This window comes from Mesocricetus auratus, unplaced genomic scaffold (genome assembly GCF_017639785.1).
Source record: "Mesocricetus auratus isolate SY011 unplaced genomic scaffold, BCM_Maur_2.0 Super-Scaffold_100018, whole genome shotgun sequence".
Taxonomy (NCBI): Eukaryota; Metazoa; Chordata; class Mammalia; order Rodentia; family Cricetidae; genus Mesocricetus; species Mesocricetus auratus.
This window is the reverse complement of record NW_024429199.1, coordinates 3,037,928-3,059,038: the sequence shown is the minus strand read 5'-3', so window position 1 is coordinate 3,059,038 and position 21,111 is coordinate 3,037,928. Positions and strand designations below refer to the sequence as shown.

At 39.4% G+C, this 21,111-nt stretch overlaps 1 protein-coding gene across 1 annotated transcript in view; it reads right to left on the bottom strand.

Moving 5' to 3' along the window:
• Nucleotides 1–21,111, bottom strand: part of Cdc40 (cell division cycle 40) — a 40,836-nt gene that overhangs the window by 8,384 nt on the left and 11,341 nt on the right. Inside the window, exons 2-10 of the mRNA XM_021229061.2 lie at nt 20,403–20,489; nt 15,332–15,461; nt 11,083–11,166; nt 9,306–9,445; nt 8,105–8,201; nt 5,258–5,397; nt 4,457–4,531; nt 2,671–2,716; nt 13–114 (exon numbers count right to left, since the gene is read on the bottom strand). Of these exons, the coding sequence (XP_021084720.1) occupies nt 13–114; nt 2,671–2,716; nt 4,457–4,531; nt 5,258–5,397; nt 8,105–8,201; nt 9,306–9,445; nt 11,083–11,166; nt 15,332–15,461; nt 20,403–20,489 (901 nt within the window). The remainder of the gene's footprint in view (nt 1–12; nt 115–2,670; nt 2,717–4,456; nt 4,532–5,257; nt 5,398–8,104; nt 8,202–9,305; nt 9,446–11,082; nt 11,167–15,331; nt 15,462–20,402; nt 20,490–21,111) is intronic.

The window sequence follows — 21,111 nt, the reverse complement described above, 5'->3', positions numbered from 1 at the left end:
AGCCGCACTTACCTGTCTCAGTGTCCCAGAGTTTCAGGTACCTGTCATAGGCCGCACTGAGGAACTGTGTTCCTGCAGTGTTGAAGCAGATGTCTCTCACAGCTTTACTGTGACCTAGGAGAGCCAACAGAAGCTATGGTGAGATCAGGTGATGCCCCTGCATACACGGCACGAGAGAAGTACTCAACAGTGGGCTCAAGGAAGCTGCCAGTCAGCACGCCCAGCCTCATCTCCTGGTTTGGCAGCAATCTGTGCACACAGGCTCGGGGTGTGTGTGTGTCTGTGTTTGTATGTGTGTCTGTTTGTCTTCCTTCAAGATACTCTGCAGGTGGTTCTGCTGCACTATATTTTGGTAAGAACAGTTGCGGCATCTTTTAATATGCAGTGCGCACACTGATGACTAACCAGTCAAGAATTTACTGAGATCCACAGTTCTAATTATTGTCAGCCAAAGAAATGAAGCTGAGATTTTGGGGGTTTACTTCCAGATTGTTCACCATGTTGGAAGTAAAAACAAAGTGTTCCAAATCTCAAGTGCAAGGAAATTGTAGCCCTTATTCAGTAATTACATATTTCTGTGATCACATTACCTAATTCCATAAAACTGATGTTAGCTCTACTTTTGAAAAGATGTTATTCTGACACTAAATTAATTTCAGGGCCCTGATTATGCTTTACTTGGATGTCAACCTTGCCAGACCAATGAATCTTTTCAAAGTTTTTGAGGCAAATAAAATGTAGTTAAACAAAAGCAGAAACATGCCCATTTTTCACCATGACCAAGACATAGATAATTTCACAAAATGTATGGGGCTCAAACTATCAACCATGGGCTGCACCCTGGAACCACCCCCACCACAGAATTCCAATCATGCAGCACAGTGCAGAAGCACCATGGCAACAAGCACGTGTGAGCATGGTGACAGGCAGGTCCCCTACCCGCCCCGCAGAGGCTGCCTGTAGAGAATTCTAGTTTTCCCCTGAAGAATTCTGGCTGTACAGGTGAGGAAGAGAAGAGGAAACCTGCTGTATCTGAGGGACATTTTATTCCCCTCGACACAGACAATAGTTTCCCTTGAAGTCTTGTGTGCTGGCGTGGTATCTCAGTATCTATTTGCACAGAGCACCGACACTGTTAGCATAGCATAGGAGAACAGACTCCCACTTTAATCTAAAAACAGAGCCACTGCGGTCCACAGCACTTCATGTGGTACAGTTAAATCTGGAAAAAAGTAACAAAAAGCAACAAAGACAGAGGAGTTTGTCAGGCTACACTGGCACACCCTGTCCTCCCTTTGGTCCATCTCTTATCTTCAGGGAGTTTTCTCAATCCCACTGTTTCTTATGCTTCAGCTGCTAGCTCCCAACTCCTTACAAAGCTTCACCCATGGCTACTGCTTACTGGACATGTTCATAGCTGCTCAGACTCAACAGTCCAAAACCATATGCTCCCTCCCTTGCTGATGGCACTACCATTCATCTGGCTACCTGGGAGTCATCTAAGGTCCCTGCCATGTATCACTCATATCCTGTTACTGGATCTCATTAGATTCTTTCTTCTATCTCTGTGCTTTAGTTCAAACTCTCACCATTTTTAATAGATTAATAAAATAACCGTATAATTTTTTTCTCATGTCTAGGTTTGCCTATCAAAGAGTACTCCACACTGCCACGTATTCTTTGTACACTTCCAATCACATTCTTTGTAGAGATGGCTGCGAAATGGCCCTTCCCTGCCATTAGGGTTCAGCCTCTTTTATTAGCAGCACGACTGGCTCTCCACACCTGGCTCCCTCCACTTTTATCCACCTGGTCCCTCTCGTGTCCCTGACACACGGTTACACACCTGGCTCCCTCCACTTTTATCCACGGTCCCTCTTGTGTCCCTGACACACAGTTACACACCTGGGTCCCTCCACTTTTATCCACCTGGTCCCTCTCGTGTCCCTGACACACAGTTACACACCTGGGTCCCTCCACTTTTATCCACCTGGTCCCTCTCGTGTCCCTGACACACAGTTACACACCTGGGTCCCTCCACTTTTATCCACCTGGTCCCTCTCATGTCCCTGACACACAGTTACACACCTGGCTCCCTCCACTTTTATCCACCTGGTCCCTCTCGTGTCCCTGACACACAGTTACACACCTGGGTCCCTCCACTTTTATCCACCTGGTCCCTCTCGTGTCCCTGACACACAGTTACACACCTGGGTCCCTCCACTTTTATCCACCTGGTCCCTCTCGTGTCCCTGACACACAGTTACACACCTGGCTCCCTCCACTTTTATCCACGGTCCCTCTCATGTCCCTGACACACAGTTACACACCTGGGTCCCTCCACTTTTATCCACCTGGTCCCTCTCGTGTCCCTGACACACAGTTACACACCTGGCTCCCTCCACTTTTATCCACCTGGTCCCTCTCGTGTCCCTGACACACAGTTACACACCTGGCTCCCCGGCACAGCACACTTTCTCATACCATTTTTCTTTGTCCACTCTCACTTCCTAGCTCTTTGCCTACCTAGAGATCTACTCCTTCATGAGTCAGCTCAGTAGAGCCGTGAATACTTTCCTTCACATAGGGTAGTAAAATTACTGCTACTGCTGCTTTCTTGCAAAAGCTTTCCTAAACAGATTTATAGACATGGAGAAAAAGAAGTATTACCAATAAATGTTCTCAGACAGCGCCGGTCTCCATAAACTTCCCATAGCTGGAGAGAATAAAAACATATGAAAATATTAGTTCTTTTCTTTATGGTGTTGGAAATTGAGCCCAGGACCTCATGGACACTAAGCTTTGCTCTACCACTGAGCAAAGACCCCAGCCCTGGGAATATTAGTCTTAATGCAAATCTTTATCAATAACAACATCTTTGTAGGCACAATGGATTTAATTACTACCTATTCATTAGCTGCCCTTTTGTGTTTTCCTTTTGGGATATTGACATATATACACACATATCTTTATACCTAGAGAGGTTTTTTATATCAAACTATCAAAAGGATTTAGCTATATATGGAGCTTATCTGGGTATTTTTATTTTCTCACTATTTTCCCCCTATATTTTATGTATTTTTCTATGAGGAATAGTTTTTACTTTTGTAACATTATAAACTAATCTTAAAGGAATTAAGTGTTATTAGGACTGCTGTTATGTACCATTTTAATATTGAAAAGTGTTTTCTCATCATATCTAAAGCAGATAAATACAAAGGATTTAAAACTAGCTTCACTCTTGTCTACTTCAAACTCATCAACACTACTAGTGCTCTAAGATAGAGGCATTTTGTGGCCACCCAAAATCAGACAGAAGCCTCAGGTCTTGTACTTGCCAGACAAGGACCTCTGGGATCTGCTCCCATGCCTGGGACTGCAATTTTTTTTCCCTTGTATATTTTATGCTCGGCAACCACAAACCTGCTGTAGGTTTGAGTATTCATCATGCTGACTCATTCTCTTCAGCCTTCCCAAGTATACTCTACTCTCCCTGTCCCCTCCCCTTCCTTGGCCTTCTTGCTCAGGCATGCTTCCACTGAAGATGGAACGTGATTCTGTATCTTCCCATGTCATGGTTATTTATATCAACATGAAACGATCATTCCCAGAGAGTCAGTACTTTCAAACTTTTGATATTATAATAGGTACCTACTAAATGTCTACAGGTGTGAACTAAATTCAACTTTATGTTTTGTTTCTTGATCCAAGGGAAGATCATAATCTCAATGAAAGTTAAAGAAAATTAGGGGTTTTCTGAGAAACTTTTAATCAGAGACAAAGTATTTCTATTATAGATAATGCCTCAATGGCTGTTCCCATCAAACACCGCAGCTCACTGCTTAAACAGGATAAAAAGCCTTAGCAATTTGACTCTCCAAGCCACAAAAAATAATACAGGGTTGGAATTTACTGACCACCGTAATGATCTGGACACAGAAGAGACTTTGAAAATTTAAGGTTTCAAAGAAGTTTTCTTTATACTGTAGTTGACAAGAGTGACAGCTCATTTTTCCTGCCATACACTCTTACATAGCTGCTAGTTGGTATCTAAGTGTTCAAAAGAAGAGGATACAGTAAGCTGTCTGTTCTCTAGACATGGGGTTTCTATCAAATATCTTTTCTTCCTCAGTCAGTCTGAGGAACAAACAAACTCAGTTACATATCCATAACCTCAATAAAAAATGCATTATTCCCGATTCAATATTTATGTGCCCAATGCCAAAGTGATTGGATTACATCCTAATCAGTTGTCTGAGCTTTAAAGAGTCCAGCCAATTGGACCACAGAGCCATATCTACGTTTGGAAGCAGTTCACAAACAGCTACATACATAGGGCTGTACAGAAAACAATTAGCCTCTAATTGCCTAACAACCCCAGATTTATTTATGATTATTCAAACAGACTTAACCAAAGCCCTGCCTCTGCAGGCTCACTGGATTACTGAAAACTCACCTTAATTTTACAGTCCATGGAACAAGACAGCAACAAATGTCCGGAAAGTGGAAACAGTCTGACCGCACTGACACCCTGGAAAAAGGCACTTCATTATTGCCCCCAAGCACTCAAAAAGACAGTACAGTGTATTCTAAACATCACGCTCTGGAACTGCCTTTATCAGTGTTCCAAGAGGCCTTATGGCGACACTAAGTTATCGAAGGATTTTTATTTTAGACTTTAAATTTCCACTTCCTTATGTTAGGCCAGTCAAAATTGCTATGTGTCCACTTCTTCCCCCTCTTCTCTGTGGTTCCCTGCTCTTGACAAAGACCTGGAAATCAACAGCTGGACCACTGCAGATGACAAAGAATACCAGCCTCTAAAGTTGGCAAATATCTCACTTTGCATTCTTTCAAAATAATCTAAATCAACTCATTTAAAATAGAAAACATTGCCTTGGGTTAGAAAGCACCTCCCCTCCGGTGTGGTACAACCCCAGGAGCCAAGCAGCAGACTCGGTGCCATCTGCCTGTTACTCCGTGTGGTGCCAAGAGGAAGCAGATGGCAGCAGGAATTTGAGGGGGAAGGAACAGGCAACAATATGGAGGATGGACACTGACCCATAAAGCTTGTGCCATGCGCAACCTGGATGGCCTTGAAGACTGTTGAGTGACTATCCCGTGTAGGACTCTGCAAAGCCTCTTTCACATTGACCCTGAATTTGATGCTCCTATCCTGGTCTGACTTCCTTGTGTCAACAGCGAAACTCCACACTGCCTTCCCTTGTGTTGTATAGTGGACACTCAGCCGCCTTACCTTTGTGTGTCCAGACCACACATGAATTTGTTTTTTGGGAAGATAACACTTTTCAGGCGGCACAGACGACCGTAGATTAACACCAACATCCTGAGGTATGTGAAGGTAGGACCTGCCCTGATAGTCATACATTTCTTTAACTGAAACAAAAAGGCAAAAGGAAGCCATAAGTAAACAAGTCACAGTTGTGAAATCTGTATTGTTATAACAGTAACAAACGCATAGGTCTCCTGTCCATACTGAGACTATGGTAGTAACACGCTGATGCTAAAATCATGGGTTAGCTAAAACTAAGCTCCTGGAATCCTTGCTATGATTACAACGAAAGGTAGTATTTTAGAATTTCTTAACACCCAAGACTTTGAGTAAGATCTACAGTTCTCTCACTCAGTTACACATCTCAGTAGATTTCATGGCAAGGCTGGGTGGCGGCAGTGCATGCCTTTAATCCCAGCACTCAGGAGGCAGAGGCAGGTGGATCTCTGTGAGTTTGAGACCAGTCTGTTCTACAAGAGCTAGATGCAGGACAGTCTCCAAAGCCACAGAGAAACTCTGTCCCAAAACCCAAACAAACAAACGTTTTGCAGCCAAACAGTTGCAATGAGCGACCAAAAGATAATCCGTAGGTCTTCCGAGTCACTGTTAAAGAACTGGAGGAGAAACAGGCCAAGACAGAAGGGAACAAGGAACAAGAGTTAGCTCCTGTTTTCTCCATCTTTCCACTTTACCTCTGCTTCCATTACATCTGCCTTTCTCCACTTATCACTGCAAACTTTACAAGAAGTTACACAGGTGGCTCAGGCCACAGCTCATATGAACACAACAAAAGGATTCTACAAAAGCCCCGACCAAATGTGAATTTATAATCAAATGCATAAGGAATCTGAGGTGTTTCTAGTTGGGCTTCTCTGGGCTGCGCAGTGCCACTCCAGCAGGTCCCCCAAAGATTTGAAAACACTACGTGGCACTCTGCATTGTGCATGCTGTCACTCCTGTACTGTCATCACCACTTAAAGAACCCTCAGCTCACGTATAAGACAACTAAATGTATTCTAACTGTACAAAGCTCTGTGCTTTGTAGACACATAGTGGTTTAATTTGGAGAGAAAAAAAGACTTTCAATTTCCCTACAACCATTCTTAGCATGTACATTCAATTAGTGTGCCTTTGGACTGTGTTTGTTTGGTTTAAAAAGCTGTTATTTGAGTGGTTGGTTTGAGCTTCATTAAAAATTACTAAAGGAGTTCTGGCTTAGAATTAGACCAGGATTTCCAACAACTTCTGAAATGGCCCTAAATAGTTGTCTGTCATTTTGTATTTGTTCATGCAAAGTGGTGTTTTCAGCATTGATGATTATAAAATCAAAATACTGATCAAGTTTGAAAAACATTAAAATGCTCTCTACCTCCTGAAGTACCAATATTCAACCAAGATTTATTTCTTATGTAAAATTAAACAAGAACATTGATTTCTTTAGCATGAAAACTTGTTTTCCTATTTAAAGAATGGTAAAATTTAGCCAGTTGGTGGTGGTGCACACCTTCAATCCCAGCACTCGGGGGCAGAGGCAGGTGGATCTCTTTGAGTTTGAAGCCAGCCTGGTCTACAGAGTCAGTTCCAGGACAGGCTCAAAAGCTAAACAGGGAAATCCTGTCTCAAAACACCAGACACACCCCAAAATTTAAAAATGTTTTTGATTAATTAGCAGGCAAATGCTTATTATGCACACCAGTTTTTCATAGCTACTATGTACACTAAGAGTCACAGAGGTATCTCTCAGGTGAGAAGAAACATGAGTGGAAAAAATTTAAGCAGCCAACTTAAATAACAGAATGTATCTACAGAAACTGGTAGCATGCTGACACAGAAGTGTTCCCTAACACTGCCAGTCACTGCTGATGGTGCTCCCTAACACTGCCAGTCACTGCTGATGGTGCTCCCTAACACTACCAGTCACTGCTCATGGTGCTCCCTAAAGCTGTCAGTCACTGCTCATGGTGCTCCCTAGCACTGCCAGTCACTGCTCATAGTGCTCCCTAACGCTGCCAGTCACTGCTCATGATGCTCCCTAGCACTGCCAGTCACTGCTCATGATGGAAGGACCACAGCACTACCAGATTCCTATGACATAAAACTGAAATTTGTGAAGCTAAATGTGGCCTCCTGAAACCTAAGTACTTGATGTGGCAAAGCAGCATGGACAGTACTGCATCATTCTCTAAGCTGGTCATCACTATGAAATTCCCTAACTGTAACTAACTGTTAATGAACAGGTACATTATAGTACATTTATAAGTCTAGTAATCTCAAATCTACTCCCAAGGAAAACAACTTATTCTGTGAAAGTGAAATGTAACACATGATGATACAGGAATATGAAGTTAAATGATGGATGCACCTAAGATATCAACATCATTTTAGGAAAGAACTTATGGACCATTCAAGTTTCTCCTTACTCTTGTTTAAAAATATCCACTGAGCCGGGCGGTGGTGGCGCACGCCTTTAATCCCAGCACTCGGGAGGCAGAGGCAGGCAGATCTCTGTGAGTTCGAGGCTGGGCTGGACCGATAGCCTCCAAAACAATACAGAGAAACCCTGTCTCGAAAAACTAAAAAAAAAAAAAAAAATCCACTGATATTTATACAAAGACTATCTGTGCTTATCTTTAATCATACCACATTTCCCTTTTATTAGTATGAAAAGTCTATGGTGATTCATGTAGGATGCAAATTGTTCTTAATATAACAGTCACACACTAGCAGCTGACAGCAAGAGCAAGTGGTGTTATGCAGAACGAAAATAAACAGAGTAGATTTTCAGGACAGTGAAGACATGAATACTATTACCATGTAAGATCGTCTTCTCCTCCCCAGGTCTCTCCTCTTCCTGTTTGCCTTTTTTCTGCCTCTTCGCTGTGATCTCATCCAATTCTTTTTGTTCTTCCTAAGGAAACAAAGACGTGAACTTTAAAATGAATTTCTGAAAATCTCATCATGCCCACTGTTGGTCATATATTGTCTATAATAAGGTTTACAAATATGTCTCTTAGAATAGTAATGGTAACTCTTCCACAGTCAGAGATGGATTACCTTTTATACAGATCACAAGATGACATTAAACACATGCCTGACAATATTTTTAAACTGATTATGTTTATATGTATATATGTGTAAAGTTCATACTTTTGGAACACCTAAAAATAAATTTAATGCGTTATGCTAAGTATGCAAATGAAAAGTCAAGCAATCAGAAAATCTGGTATCAGAGAGTTTTAGAAGGTAGTGTTGTTTTCAGCAAGTTGCTTTCACATCATCAATAAGGACATAAGCAGCAACTATGGATCTGAGATCAATATCTTGGGGGAGAGCTGGGGAGGGGAAGACAGGGAAACAGCAAATCCATATCTATAATAAACAAGTGAAGATGTGGTAGCTAAAGTAAGACAGCAGCATGTACATGCTACTAAGTTATACGGCATAAGGAAAAGCTGGAATACAAGTTTCATAAGGATAAGAGTTTCTTGATCTTGTCCATCACTGTGTTCCAAAACCAAGAACAAAGCCTCTAGCTCTCAGATACAGTGGATTACAGAGGCAGGGAAGAATTGTATAGTTTTACTTTATAAACTTCACAGGAATCTTTTAAAAATAATATACATAGAACTTAAGATTTAAAAAATAAATTAGTAAGTAAAGCCCCTACCAATGCCAGAATGATAGCAAGTCTGACTCTGTAGTAACAATTTGTCAGGTACTGGAAGGGCAGCAAGCAGGGCAATCTATGAGCATTATTAAGGCTAATTTTATTTAAAAATGGTTACATACTCTGTTAGTCAAAAGAGCATAAGAGAAAACAGCAGAAAAAGAAAGGCAAGTACAAATATTGCAAAGAAAAGCAAAGAAATTTTATATTTTCTCAGTCAGCTGCGGCTGAGGAATTCTGATGAGTCATGAGTCTTCTAGGGAAATCTCCCATTTATCAACACAGATATGATTGATACAAGCATAGCACACACTGGAACCGATGATGAAAAACATCAAAGCTTACTTCTGAAGGTTTGGCTACATCTTTTTCATCTACATATTTTGCCCATGGTCCCAAGAAACCATCAATATTAGATGCATCATTTTCTTTGAACTTTTTCCTCTTTTCTGTTTTCTTCTGACCAGTTTCAAATACAGTTAAACCTACATTAACAACAAACATAAACAGTAAGTAAGCAACCCGCTATTCTTTAGAAATATCAGCATATATGATTTTATTTGGCTAAAGTAATTATGAGCAACCAAAACCAAAATCTGTTTAAATCTGCCACACAGACCACTCGTGTTGACAAGAAATGCCGCATTCGAGGGAAAGATGCTGAGATATTTTAATTCTAACACTTTTTAAAAGACATGTGACCATGGTATACTGCCTCTTTTGGTTTTTAGTTTCAGAGAGAGGTTTATTACCATTAGCTTAAGAAGTGGAGAGAACAGCTCCTGCGTGGCCAGAGAGGTCCCAGGCAATGGGGGTACTACCAGGTTGTTGGTCTTGGGCATTTAAAGACTCATGAAAGATCTGGGGTGAGGTGTAGGGAAGAGGGGGAGCTGCTTGATCCAGGACCCTTCTTAATGGATCAAAAACCAGTATTGGCTTTTGTTCTGTTTTAAGAGACACGGTGGTGGCGCACGCCTTTAATCCCAGTACTCGGGAGGCAGAGGCAGGCGGATCTCTGTGAGTTCGAGGCCGGGCTGGACCAATAGCCTCCGAAACAATACAGAGAAACCCTGTCTCATAAAAAAAAAAAAAAAAAAAAGAGACAAGGTTTCATGTAGCCCAGGATAGCCTTAACTGGGATTACAGGTGTGCACCATCATGCCCAGAAAGATACCAGCAACTCTGAAAACAAAATTAACCGTAATTTATCATTAAAAAATGAAACTAAACTACAATAAACACTTAATACTTTATTTTTATTTCATGTGTATACAACAATACAAATTAAACAATGCGTCACAGGAATCTGGTATTTATTCCATACGATGTCAATCTAAACTTGGCCTCTAAAGTCATCAACCTTAAAAAGACTGATAAAGGATGATGCTTTTTATTTCATCTGAAGGCTGCATACTGTTTGTACCCACTGAACTGAAAGAAACGTTTAAGTGTCATGGTCACAAGCTGACCAAGAATCTAATTGTGTGTGTGTGTGTGTGTGTGTGTGTGTAAAGGTGTAACTGAAAAAAAAAAGCCCATCTACAACAAAGCAAATTAAAATTCAATACTAATTAGCCCATAGGAAGAAGGGAGCTTCATAATATAGAGTTATCCTTATGCAACGAGCACATTTTATAAATAGATTCCAATATTCTGATGAGCTTTGTATACTATGGCAAATTTTAGGTTATGATGTCTGTCACACTTACTAAGTGAATAGGAGCATAAATATATTTTAAAAGGCATATTAGAAATCTGCATCATAGCAATTTGTCAAAAATTATTTCACAGGACACCTAGTATGGAATTTTCTTGTTAAAATGTAGCTTGACAGTGAGAGGCTAATTGCAAAATTTACCTATGCATGAATTGTAACAGAATGATTTGTAGTGGTTGACATGGTGCCAAGTACTTAAAATAGCCGAAAGAGGCAAGTACAGCCACCTACCTGACGAGATGGCACAGCTGACAAGTGGCCTGTGTGAGCGCTAAACAGTAACGGCTCTAACTACCACTCTAACCTCTACCTCTCTGTGACTTCTACCTAAACAAAATACTAGTTTTCCCTACTGTCTGCTGACTACAAGACACTCTTCGTAATTACCTATTCCAGATATATTACCTTGATTCTTTTCAGCTTCTTCCACAGAACCAATATATTTAGCAGACACCTGATGATTATCTAGTGAAGGGTCCAGTGCATAGCCTGAAAGCAAAAAGGTACAAATGACCAACTCCCCTTTCACAACTTGTCTTATTACTGTCTGCAAACACCCATTTCGTATTTTCCTTTCCAGATAACAAAAGTGTCCCTAAAGATTAGGCCTTCCTTCCTGAGTTCCATTTCCATTTACCCATGTGTCAGGCTGCACCATGAAAGACTAGAGTAAGCAGTATTTCATAGGAGGAATCTAACAGTCATTGCAGTACTAAGAGCCTTTCTAGCTGTAAATTCAAAGCTGTTTAAATTCTGTCAGAGCTTAAAATAAGGGTGCATTCTGTGTTCGGAAAGTTAGAAGCTATTTCCTTTTCCTTCCTGATTATGGACACTACAGTTAGAACACTAATAAATTGAAAAGAAACAGGATAAGAAGTTATATATAAGATATGGCTATTATTTGGAAAATATCTTTCTTAGTTAGGGCAGTCTCCAATCTTAAAATAGGAATCTTAAAAGCAATTCCTGATGTTTCTCTGGAAAGTGAAGAGACTATCTGCTGGCATATTAATACGATCCTTCAACCAATTACACAGTACACGGCTGCATGGATGTATGGTCTTCACTGGTCAAAGGGAACCAAGGAAAACAAGGAATATACACACTCAAATTAGATTTTTCTGGAGTGGATGCACTATTACAATAAATGTTTGATAAATTAGTCTTCATAATAATCCACATGTTCATAAAGCTGAATCAGATCACCAAGCTACGGCCTACAACCATGTCGACAGGCACTTTTTAAAAGGCATATACTGGTAGATGGATTTAACATTTATTTTTATTTTTGCAACTGAAGATTGAATTTCTTTGGGGAAATGTAAAATAGATTTGTTATGAAGTATAACTTTAAAACAGGCCAAGGATGTAGGAGTTCAAATCAGCCTTATAATATACCAGAATAGAGCCAACCATCTGGCTATTAGCTCATCTGCATATACTTTTCTTTTTCCACCATTAAAGTATGTTCTTAGCCAGAGGAGAGATTGATATCACAAGAGTGGCTTTGGAGTAGAATCTCTGAAACCACAGGCTCAAACACCACGAGTTACTTCAGGTTTGTAATGGCACAAGGATAAAATTAGTGTTACAACCACTCCAAGAATCACTACCCATAGGAAAAAACTAAACTCCACTGAAAACTTACAATGGAAAAGAGAATACTTTAGAACTACAATGTTTGCATAGTAATGATTTGAACTATGGAATAACAGAAAACTTTTTTGTAATCTTAGATATACAAAAAGATTGTGAACCACAGGCTAACTGATGATCTGGCTTCCTCCTGTGAATAAGCTGAAATACTATGAAGACTAATTATACCAAGTAGTAGGGGACTTGGGAAAAACTAATGTGAGTGCATTTGGGTGAACTTTCTTTCCCTGGGTTCCTTTGGACCACTGAAGGCCATGGTTACATGTAGCACATCTTGCATCTGGTAACCTTTGATATTTAAAGTATTGTGTTATACATGAATTTTGGGTCTGTGTACCTTTACCTTTAACTGAGCCATTTCTCTAGCCCTGTACCTGAATTTTTTAATGAGACATTTATAAGGTATAATGGAATCCAGACCATCACAGTGTAAGTTTAAAAATGTACACTTCGAACATAAAGATTTATCAAAACTCTAATTGAAATGAGATTTATGTTGATATGAATAGCATGGCATGGCATTGCAGGGGTGGAACGGGAAGGAGGCTGTTTTTGGTCACTCTTGTTTTGTGTAAACACCAGTCCCCAGCTCATGTAGCCCGTCTTGGTCCCAACGAAAGGAACTGAGCTCTGTGTGAAGATCTTTCATCAGTATTTCCATCATCCCCACTGCGTCCTTCCACCCCAGCAATGAGCAGGTCACATTATCTTCCTTTCACAAGTCAGAGATTAAAACATATAGACACACATCCCTCTGGACAAAACAAGGTCTAAATCTGACAGTATAGGATCTCAGTTCAACTAGTTTTCTATTATCCATATCTCAAAAAATTAATACCTCCACTATAGTTTTTAATGTATGCTTAGGTACCTTTCTGAAGCTTATATTCCATTTTGCCTTTTCAACGGAGTTAATATTGATTTTTTTTCCTTTTGGTAGTCATACTTGAAATGGTTGTAACATTAATTTTATTATTATAACCTCATAGTTATAAAAGTATAAGTTAATCAAAAGAAATTATAAACAATTTACAAAGAATTACTTGAAAATATATAGGAAAACCTTCACCCTAATTAGCAATCCAGAGAAATCAAACTAAATAGAGATGTACTATTTTGATTATCATATAACAAAGGAAAAGTCAATCACTGAGTCCTGGGTAGACGCACCATACATGGCCTCCCATGTATCACATGGTAGAATAAACTGGGGAAATTCTTTCAGAAAGCAATTTGATAATGTACAATGAGCTTAAAAACAGTCTCTGATCTACTCTGGAAACATATTTAAGAAAACGGTAATGAAGAAGTATAAGTCTTATGCACAAGAATATTTACTACTATATTATAAAAGGCATCTTACTGTATTATAACACACAATTGTATTTTTAATATTGAAAATTACCAACATGAAATCTAATGCTTCAAGAATTACTTACAGAAGTTAGTCTAGCAGACCTCAATTTCTAAAACTGTTAATTGCATGAAACTAAATGCATGATAATAATAATAACTGTCCTTGAACTCAGAGATCCACCTGCCTCTGCCTCTTAAGTGCTGGGATTAAAGGTGTGTACACACCACAATGGCTGCTTATTTTTAAACAAGTCCACTTCCAAACTAAGCAAACTTAATGAGTGTAAATGTTTATTCTTCACATAAAATACCTTGAAAAGTAGATGTCAATAAAAACATAATTTATTGCTATTTTTTAATCCTGCTTTGTCTTAAGGACACTTAAAACGATTTAAATTATTAAAATGGTTCCATTCTAAAATCTATGAAAACAAAAATAAGTCTATCTTAGTACACGACAGAATATATAAATTGGTAAGTTTTTATTTCATTTTTTATGTGTGTGGGTGTTTTGCCTGCATGTATGTCTATGCACCATGTGAGTGCCTGGTGCTACAGAGGCAAGGAGGACTGTGGATCCCCTGGAACTAGAGCATAGACAGTTATGAACCACCATGTTGGTGCTGGGAATTGAACCCAGGTCCTTCGGAAGAAGAGTCAAGTGTTCTTAATTGAGCCACATGCCCATCTCTCATGACTTAGTTTTTAATGTGTTTCACATTACTATAGGCTTAAATATACTCCTTATAGAAAGAGGGTACAAAATGAATTTGTAACCATTTTGTTGGACTAGGAGTATCAATGAAATCTTTTAGGGTGATTAATAGTGGAATGCAGCCCTTTTTGTTGTTATTCTTGCTTGTTTTTGAGACAGAATCTCATGTAGGCCAAGTTGGCCTAGACTCAATATGTACCTGAGGATGACCTTGAAATGTACATCTTGGAATACTAAGATACAGGCTTACATCACCACACTGCGCTGGTGACTGAGCCCAGGACCTACATACTCAGCCAGTGGCCTATCAACTGAGCTACAGTCCCAGCTGGTGTGCAGTTTTCACTGTGACTGCATCCTTGACATGGTGACACATGACCTAATAATATAGGAGAAATCCTTTTCAACCATTCTTAATACGAGTTAATTTTAAAAGATTCTATCACTGATAGACTATAGTTATTTTATACTATGGCTTTTTTACTATTCTCCTAGCTAACACCCTTTAATAACTAAGAGAAAATATTTAAGAAATAAGATAAGAAACAGAATAAAGAAGCATTTAAGATAATGAATATATTTTATACTATATTTTCATTTACCAATTTAATAATTATCTGCATGTGATGGTCATTTAATAACAAATGTTCATCACCAAGTACAATATCGAGGAAAATTCTGGTTTTAGGACCACAGACTATTCTTAGTACTGAAAAAAAAATCATAGAGGATTTAAAATAAAAGCTCAATATCCAATGACATTTCCCATTCAGTATTTACAGGTGCATGCAAGAAGATACGCTGCCTCTGGTGAAATCTAGATGAATAAACTTAAAGAGCCAGGAGACAAAATGAATGATGGCATACATTACTCATGCTTTTAATAAAGCCAAACTTACAATTGTTAAAGTTTTATCATCACCTTACCGTATGTGGCAAATGTTCTTCTTTGCTGTTCAAACATAAAGTCATTGATATGTGCTGGCTCGGCATATCCAGAAAGCATATTTCTAGGGGCAGCCATTTGCTGTGTTCTAAAGGGATTTTCTGGTCCAAACTGCAATGGTATAAGGAAGGAAAAGAAGGTTACTGGAATTACCATATAACGTAATTGTCAACTCTAACCATCAGGGCTGACTGATCTATCTGGAATCATGCCAGCCACACACGGTTCAGTGGAATCAGGCAACAGCTGATTAGCACTGTTGGCCAGCACCTGGAAAGGAGAAGAGCACAGCTCATGTAAGTCCACGTATGGACATTTATTTCAAGAGCTACACGTTTGCACAGCAGGAAGTCTAATTGGAAGGCACTTCTCTGGGTAACTGAAAACTATTATAGATTTTTCCAAATTATGGTTTGGGGATTTGGGCAATCTTCTGACAATGACAGCACTGAAATACAATTTTTGTTTTAAAAGCCATGTTTTTCCTCTACTAATTGTGAGTTCCTCAATGGTAGAGACTCAGAACCCTCTACATTCGCCACAGACAACATTAATCAAATACAGCTCAATTGGGATCCTAGTGTCCCCAAGAAGACACATCACCAATTAAATAGAATTTCTCCACTCACAGAATTCACCTTCTCAAATAAAACAATGGCATTATTACCTATTGGTTTATAACATGGGGACTTTCCAGAATTATTTTCCAAATATTAATTTGCTTTTGGAAAGTCAGGCACCTTCCTCGGCCATACATAAAGAAATTCACAATGGGGTGTTTTACTGTCCTAGGGCCATGTTCTACAACCTGTAAGAACCAAGACTAGAAAAAACCTGAGACAAATGTCTTACTACCTTGAAACATTCCCTAAGTGTGCAACCATAACATCTGACTTGTAAAATACTCACTTAAGAAGAACCACAATAAGCTGTGTTAACCCTCATTAAATAATACTAATATAAAAGATCCTGGGAAAATAAAACTCTCCGACAGTTTCATTCTGTGGCCCAAGCTCCCCTTGAACTTCTGTCAATCTTTCTAAAGTTCCTGATTTTTGCTTGTTTTTATGAAGAGTCAAATGAGTGGTCACACTAACGGAAGAATGAACTTAACACTCCTCTTTATGGTTGTTTGTTTCACAATATAGCCTAGGCTGGTTTGGAACTGCATGGAGCCCACACTGGCCTTATATTAGCAATCTTCTTGTCTTCACCTCCTGAATGCTGGGACTACAGGCACATACCATCATCGCTCCTGGCACATAAAGGTTATTTATTTTAACACTGGAACACTCATTGTTCTTGATGAAATATTTTGACATTAGAACATCTCAAGTTACTATCTTTAGAACCATCTTTTCTATGATACATTTTCAAAGTCACAAATGTGCTCCTGCTTCTCCTTAACAGCACTGTGTCTTTTCTAGACATCATTACACCATGCATGAGGAACAATGAATTTATCTGTCAGATTATTTGATGTGTGTGTGTGTGTGTGTGTGTGTATATCTGTGTGTGTATGTATGTATGCATTAAAGGAAAATAAACCACTACAAGATTGCCACAGACTGAAAACTTGCATTTCTGCTTTAAATACCTATTTTTCTACCAAGTTTTTAACTGTACTCATTCCAGACTATAAAGGACAATTACAAAGACAATGCAGGACTTTGCAGCCCACATCTGCTGATGGGTAGAGCCACAGGGAAGGCAATGCAGACTGCTGGAACTCGCTGACAAGTCCATTTACTCATGAAATTGTAACAATGAGCAGAAACAGCTAAAAAATTAGAGATAATAACATGTTTAAGAGTTCTTAAGATGCACTACCTGTGCATTCAGACACACCTCAAAGCAGTGTCTGGTGGCAAGAGGCTGCCTCCTGACAGTGGGAGTGGGGCTGTCTCTGAATCCTTCCCCTGCTCTTGGGACCCTTTTCCTCCTATTGAGTTGCCTTTCCCAGCCTTGACGTGAGTTTGTACCTGGTTTTACTGTATCTAATTGTGTCATGTTCATTTCTTCTTTTCTTTTTTCTCCCCAGTATTTCGAGACAGGGTTTCACTGGGTAACCCTTGCTGTCCTGAAACTCACTCTGTACACCAAGATGGCCTTAAACTCAGAGATCAGCCTGCCTCTGCCTACTGAGTGACAGGATTAAAGGCAGGCACCACCACTGCCTGCCACCATGTTCCACTGATGTCCTTGGAAGGTCTGCTCGTTTCTGGGGGGAGGCAGGAGGTGGTGGCAGATCTGGGATTAAAGGTATGGCCACTACAACCTGGCTCTGTTTCTCTTACAGACTGGTTCAGTATTGTATATCCCAGGGTGACCCATCTGCCTCTGTCTCCTGAGTGCTGGGATTAAAGCTGTGTGCCACCACTGCCTGGCCTCTGTGGTTAACTAGTGGTTTAGCTCCACACTCTGATCTCCAGGGAAGCCTTATTTGTTAGATCACAAATAAAATATCACCACAACTTTCTACAAATCAGGAAAAGTTCAGGACAGTTTTGTTGACAGAATAATTTTGTAAGATATAAGTAAAGTCCATCTCCTCAGAGTGGGAGGCTGCACTATTTCTCAAGCATGAACACTTAAGCAGCTCTTGTGGTTATATTTTTAATAGCAACTACCATTTGTTCTCTGAATTTAGATGTATATTTTTCCCCTAAAAGTATGGCTAGTTTAAGGGGTCTGGAATTCTTCCTGAGTCCAGTGAATTCAATATGATTTTAAAGAAACTAATAAATACTTTATCTCTGAGAAGCTAAAAGAGGATCTAGCTCAAGGAAGAAAGTTGCTGGTATAAAACACCATCTATTATATTTTCAACTTCAGTCTATAATTTGAGCAAACAATTCTGTATTAATAGGTATACCATCTAGGAAAAGTTGTTGGTTGCAATGGAGGAATGACATTTAAAAAACAAGCAATTTGACTAATTTTCAGAATTAGCAAAGTCATAGGATGTATTATGCACATTACACAGTGGCCTTCAAATGCTGCTTCCAGTTACTGACGGATAGAGATCTGGACTTGGGTTCTACAAAACATTAACTGATGGCAGTAGAATCAGACTTGGCTTCTGTTCTACAAGAAAGAACACTTACATCATAGGTTTAGTAAGTACAAAAGGAGCAAAAGCAAGTCTGTACTCGTCTATGACAAAAATCAATGGTAGTTTTATCTCACCCATTGGTCTCTTTTTGCTCTTGTATTTATCATTCAATTTTCATATCATGTATTATTATAATACAGTAGAAATCACATTTAATTGAGAAGATTAAGAACATTCAAGATCTTACAAAAACTAATACACAGTCTCATTCCAAATTTCAAACATGGAATGTATTGCCACTTCACATACAATGTTCATACATAACTACCTGTCTGGCCTCTAACTTATGAACGACATGAGAGGCTCAGGGAACATCCTAGTGCCTATCTGGTTAAGAAAACACACAGCATACCCTCTGTCAAGGATGAGGTGGAGGTGAGGGATTCTAACAGTGGATCCCTTACATATAGGGACTTGAACAGAATCTAGCAAAGTCCCTGGTGATACCTTTCCAGACTTGGCCAAGTGATTTGGATTCTAGTCATAAACCACAAAGTTCACAATCTGTCACATTACAGATGACTGCTTCCTTGGTAATTATTAAAGATTCTAAATTTGCTTTCAAGAATCACTCCTTTCTTAAATTTTAACATATGTGGTATTCTTAACATGAACAAGTTTACATGTTGGTGGTAGCTTCTTAACATGAGGAAGGAAGGATGGCTGGAAATAATGAGTAGATGATTGACTTGCCAATATCATCACAAAATTAATTAATTCACATTTAGTCTTTTGATTAAAAGTTTTGAAAATATTATTATATAGCAATATCACAGTTAAAGATTTAGGAAAAAAAGCAGACCATATAGAAAATAAACTGGCACCAAAATGTTATACGCCACACTGCTTTCAAATTTTCTCATCCTCTGAATGCAAATAAGCACTATTTTACTGAAGCCCTTTCCATTTGTAAAACCCATGAGGCATACATGAATGGCATTTCAATGGGCCAGCTGAGATGTTCCTCACGGAGAGGAGACAGCTTACAGAGTTCAGGAGGACAGGACTAAGAGACAACAGAAGAACCTGAACAAACGTCTGTGTACTGTGCCTTGACAGAACAGCTAGTGCACTGTCTGATGCAGACGTCACGGCACTGACTGTGCTACACATCTCAGATGCCTTGGGAACCTCGGCAGGTAAGGTATGACACAGCTCTGCATGCTAATGTGTCTGTACGCTATGCAAAGAAAACTATTAAAAGCACCTTATTTTCTACCACGTTACCATAAGCTACAGTTCCCCATGTCTGCCTTTAAGATGCTTCTTAAGGGTCCTGCTATTCAAGTCTTTTTTTTTAAGCAGGGGCAGAAAGGTATGTCTTATAATGACTATTTTCTGTTTTCTTTTTGTCAGTCAAGTGCCTTTTCCATTTTAATGTCTAACGATGTTAAATTTTTAAATAAGCTTTCCTTAATGGACAGTGTTCAAAGACTTTAAATGGACATGAAGTTTTGCTTCGTTCTTTCCCAGCGTTTCTATTACTACTTATTACCAAGCGGGAGGAGGGAAGGTTCCCCAGTGCACACTGCTTCCCTGAGCAGCGTGTGTCCCCAGCCGTGGAGGAGGACAATAGAGAGGCATTTGGGACTGCTCATAATTTACTGTGTGTTAATGTTAGTAAACCATTTTTCTTTGTAGTTAATTGCAATAGTCCCTTATCAATGCCGAGAGAAGGATATCAAGTGTACAGTGAAGAATTAATATTTTCAGGTTCTGTATGACTTTTGCATGCAGGCATATAAGCAGTCAGTGGATTTTTAAAAAGATTCTCATAAAAACTATTTAGGTTTTTTTGGAGACTAGAAGGATATATTTTCTAAAACTTAGAGTAACATTGAATGAGAAAATTTTTAAAAAATTCAACGCCCATTTATCCATCTCTGTATTAATTTAAATACTCAGCATAAAGTGGAACCCTGGGTTTGCTGTCTTACCTCAGGAGCAAACATGGTCTCATAGGTAGGATTATACTGAACTTCTTTGATAGCAGGGTCAAGGTGAACTCCAGTCTCCAAATCTTCCTAAAAGAAAGTCACATGAACATTACAAACATGCTAAGTGAGCATATATTTTAGGAAGTAAAGCAAAGTCACATTGTAAACACCTAACGCTGTCTTCACGAGTATTACTTTAGTATCCCAGCACTAATAATTATAATATCAAAGAGTAATGAAACATTTATGTAATACATGCAGTTTTAGATATCAAAATACCTATTTTTTAACACACTAACTTTATTAACTAAATAAGTTAACACTGCCCAAACCCTTAAATTAAGAAAGTCTAGCTTCTCACGCCATCACTTTGTGTCAGCACTTGGGAATCAGGCAGACCATCTTCCCGCTCCTTCCTGTCCTCTGTGTCCAATCCCCAGCCTCATCTCTAGCCTAGCAGCAGACGACCACCTGCAGCACAACCTGTCCCCCCTTTCTACCTCTACTTCCCCGGGGATTCTGCCAAACCGAGCTTTCCTTACAGTGGACCCTGCTAGCCCCCATTTCTAGCCCAGCCTCATTCCTTCTTGCTAGCCCCCCAATATCTGGAAACACCTTCTACCCAGGACACCCAGTGGACACTAGAAAGAAAGGGACTCAGAAGCACTCCCTACCAAGCACCCCACAGCCGCCACACTCTCCTAAAATC